The sequence below is a fragment of the Apaloderma vittatum genome, unplaced genomic scaffold (genome assembly GCF_000703405.1).
Source record: "Apaloderma vittatum isolate BGI_N311 unplaced genomic scaffold, ASM70340v1 scaffold34361, whole genome shotgun sequence".
Taxonomy (NCBI): Eukaryota; Metazoa; Chordata; class Aves; order Trogoniformes; family Trogonidae; genus Apaloderma; species Apaloderma vittatum.
This window is the reverse complement of record NW_009700289.1, coordinates 6,990-10,931: the sequence shown is the minus strand read 5'-3', so window position 1 is coordinate 10,931 and position 3,942 is coordinate 6,990. Positions and strand designations below refer to the sequence as shown.

At 49.8% G+C, this 3,942-nt stretch overlaps 1 protein-coding gene across 1 annotated transcript in view; it reads left to right on the top strand.

Annotated features, from left to right (window-relative positions):
• Positions 1-1,949: 1,949 nt before the first annotated feature.
• TMEM222 (transmembrane protein 222) overlaps positions 1,950-3,942 on the top strand; it is a gene marked incomplete at its 5' end in the record, with an annotated part of 3,005 nt that continues 1,012 nt past the window's right edge. The window contains 4 exons of the mRNA XM_009878706.1: positions 1,950-2,034; positions 2,803-2,834; positions 3,530-3,626; positions 3,798-3,928. Coding sequence (XP_009877008.1) covers positions 1,950-2,034; positions 2,803-2,834; positions 3,530-3,626; positions 3,798-3,928 — 345 coding nt within the window. The remainder of the gene's footprint in view (positions 2,035-2,802; positions 2,835-3,529; positions 3,627-3,797; positions 3,929-3,942) is intronic.

The following is a 3,942-nucleotide window of genomic DNA, read 5'->3' as shown; positions in this document are numbered from 1 at the left end:
AAACGGGGGAAGCTTTGCTTGTCCCCGCAGGAGGGGATCCGGTGAACCGTGGGAAGCCTCCGGTGGGTTTGGAAGCCGAAGTTTGGATCTTAGAGCACCTCGTGGCCTGTGGGAAGCCCCTGCTCTTTGCTTCTCATGAGTTAGGAGTCGATTTGCCTTTCCCAGTCCTGTCAGCCAAGTTGTAAGCAGGCTCCGAGGAGAAGTTCAGAGTTGTTCCTCTGGGCGTGGGAAAATGAGAAGCTGTAAAAGGTGGCTGTGAGGGTAGTCTGGGAGCACCAAGGCTCATTTTTATGCCTTCCTCTTCCTCTCCCGTTCAAATCAGGTGATAATGTTTACTGAGCCAGAGCCGAAAGTCAGGTAGAAGACGTGGCGCGGTCCGTGCCAGGATTGGGAATGGCACCACAACTCTCCTCAGCGAGGAGAAGCTGCAGCTTTCCTGTTGCTGTGTCACATACAGCTACAAACCAGCTTTGTTTTTCACCTCTTTTTTGATGGCTTAAAATTTTCACCTTAATCTTTTCCTGGAAGATTTTCCAGAGCTTTTAACTTGCTGGGACCAATGAAGAGACACACCAAAGTCACCGAGCGTCTGTATTTGTGGGCTCGTTCCCTGCTGAATAGTGTCGCCTTTCTGTTGATTTTTGTTTTGCAGCAGGGATTTCAGTGCTGTTATGTGGCAGAATCTCTCGTTAGCCTGCGTAATAGCTCTGTTTTCTCTCTCTGAGGTTTCCTGTCATCCTCAGATTTGGAGGCTCAAAAGCTAGGCGGTGCCGAGGGGAGAATCAAAAAAAAGGAAGAAGCGTCTAGACCTTTGAAGGTGGCAATGCTGTGGCAGCGTGATATTCAGCCGTACCTCCTGGCTGATAAAACACTGTGCAGATAGCCGAGCTGTCTGCCTGCTTTGCATCACACAAATAGGAACGTGCGGGGCGTGAGCGGCGCAAAGCTCGCAACATCAAACTTCGCAGTCGGAGGGTTGTGTTGTTGACAAGACCTACGCGCTATTTATAGCCTGATTGATGTGTGTGGTGTGTTTTTCCCTGTCGAACCCAACTGCCTCGGTCCCTTTTCGTTCGGATAGTTTTAGGATCAGTTGGATTGAGCTCATGAATCGGTTTGGCGTGGCCGTAATCGCTGCCGAAATACGAGTCGCCGCGTGCAGCTCCTCGGGGAGAGAGGAGTGAGGATTCGGAGAGGGTTCAGCAAACCTGAGAATGCCCGAGGGATGCGGGAGAGAGCTCTAACTTGGCCTGAAGGATTTACTTTTAAGCAATGATGATGGAAGGAGATTGGGATATAGATCTGATGCTCCCGGGGGCTGTAAATGTCCATTGAAGGGAGAAAGTCTTTGAAGCAGTGGGCTCATTTAGGGCAGGGAGTGCTTTTCCCTGAACCAGGAGCCTCATTTTCTGTCTGGAGTGCTTCGAGTCTCGTTAGCTGTGAAAAGCTGCAACGCAGGTGGGAAGACGGGCAGGGTGACCTTATTTTCAGTCCTGGAAGTGGAAAGTCCGGTTTTCTCTCCAGGCAGTTTCTCCTAGTTTGAATCTTTTTATTTGGGTTTGTTCTGGCAAACTGGGGCTCGCCCCTTCTCTGGGGCCAGCATCGCGTGGATTGCATGGCCTTCAGAGCCCTGCACCCTCCTCCCCCCCTGCCGCTCACGCTAAAATCCTGGAGCCACAGACAAGCTGGCTCTAGACCCTCCTGTCAGCGCGGCTTTGGGTGTTCCCTGCGGTTTTTTTTCCTTTTTCTTGTATCGTTACGGTCTGTGCCTGCCCTTGGCTCCCCTGCTTTCACCTTTCTGCTCCGTATAACCCAGTAGCTGCGCCTGTCTGTCCCACGCTACGCGGCCACTTGTCCAGAGCCTGTTGTGCAGTTGTACAGCCGCCTGTCACACACACTCAGCGGGGTCACAAATACCTGGGCCTGATGGTTCGCTTGTTGCCTCGTAGATGGCTCTTCCCCATCATCGGCCACATGGGCATCTGCACGTCGACTGGAGTCATCCGGGACTTCGCGGGGCCCTACTTTGTCTCAGTAAGTAGACGATGGATCTGGGTGTTTAAGCAGAACCTGTGCTTGGTCTGCTTGTCACCTTCCTTGGTGGCTTTTGAGCCATCCCCTGCCTTTGGCAGCTCAACCTTCTGCAAAGTAACGGCTTTAGATGTTTCTGAAGATCACGAGGCTTTGCTCTTACTCCGCGCGCTGCTGTGCCATGGAGATCATTTAGGGGATATGCTAAATAGCAACTAGTTTGGTGAGCAGAGGGGGAAAAAACCTGTGGTCTAGGCTTTTAATTGGGAATTTTGTACCTAAAATCTCTTCATTCTGAGTACCAGAAGCCACCTTCCAGCTTCCTTGGTGTGCCCGGTCCTGTCACGCTGCTTAGCGCCAGGTCTGTGCCTGTCTCCTAAACCGCATTATAGTCTGATGGATTTTGAAAGTAAGGGAGTTTTAATTTGGGATAAGGAATACTCTTAATAGATTGGGGCATTTGCAATTTTGAATTAACGAGATATTAACAGTTTAAGAAAAAAAAAATGAGGGGGAATAAGGTACTTTACACCATGTAACTAGATGATGTCACCGTGTATAGGGTATAAATATACTTGTGCCCAGAACGGGAATATGAAAACAATTGAAATCTAAATCCAGACGTACAAATAAGATTGGTGTCTTGAGACCGCTGAGGCAATGTGACAGTTTTATCACCAAGCCACCGCGGGCGGTGAGGCCTTCCAGCAAGAGGCGTGTCATGAATTTCGCGCGGGGTTGTCCTCTTGAGACGTTTTTCCTTTTTTGTAGGAAGACAACATGGCATTTGGGAAGCCAGTGAAGTAAGTGCTCTTGTTAGTTTTTATTAAACTAACCAGCTGACCTGCAGATGTCCTTTAATTCATGGAGGCAGAAGTGCTATAATATTGCTTTTGTGGTTGTTCAGATGCCCTAATTCAAGTGGAAGGCTACCGTGTCTCTGCTTTTCAGGAAACCACGTTAAATTAAATCTTTTTAGAAGCGTGACAGCAATGTAATGGTATTAATAACTAGAGCTGTATGGAGCCTTTATTAAAAGAAAAGGAGAGAAAAGGCTAAAACATTTTAAGATAATGTTAACAACAAGTGCTCCAAGTAAATACTGCCTGCCCTGTTCTAATGACCTGTCATCCCTCACATCCCGTTAATGATTTTCCTGGGGGAGGAGGAGAGGTGCCTGGGTTTTGTGCATCTGTCAGATCAGGTTTATGTGTTGAATGGCCGGGAGGTTTCGTAGCATGGGACGTGAAAGCAGTTTGGAGTTTTGTCTGCTCCCCCGAGCTCTGCAGTTTCTCTCTCTGGGGTGCTGTTGGGCTGAGGGTGCTGAGCAGCAGTTTGTGCTGCTCTCTGCAACCTACGCTTGGCTCCAAGAGCTCAGCTCCGTGCACTCCAGAGGGAGTGGATTCCTCTAAGTCTTTTAAGCATCTTGCTGCTGGGAAGAGCAAGAAGTTGTGCCAGTGCGGCAATAATGCAAAGGCATCCGTTCTCATCCTTCTAGGTACTGGAAGCTGGATCCCAACAAAGTGTATTCCACCACTCCCAACGCTTGGGACACGGCCGTGCACGACGCCTCGGAGGAGTACAAGCACCGAATGGTACGGCTGCACTGCCGCTGTCCTGTCTCATGCACGGAGGAAGAATAACTCCTCAGTGTTCAGGTCCTTGCTGCAGGAGTGGGACCTGGAGCCCTGCACCAGCCCAGGATCCAGAACGGGGGAGCCTCAAGAACAGAATTTCTAATCCCATGCCCCTTTTCTCTGTTCCAGCACAACCTCTGCTGTGATAACTGCCATTCTCACGTGGCTCTGGCCTTAAACTTGATGAGATACGATAACAGCACCTCCTGGAACATGGTGAAACTCTGCTTCTTCTCGCTCCTATATGGGAAGTATGTAAGGTGAGCTGAGGGGC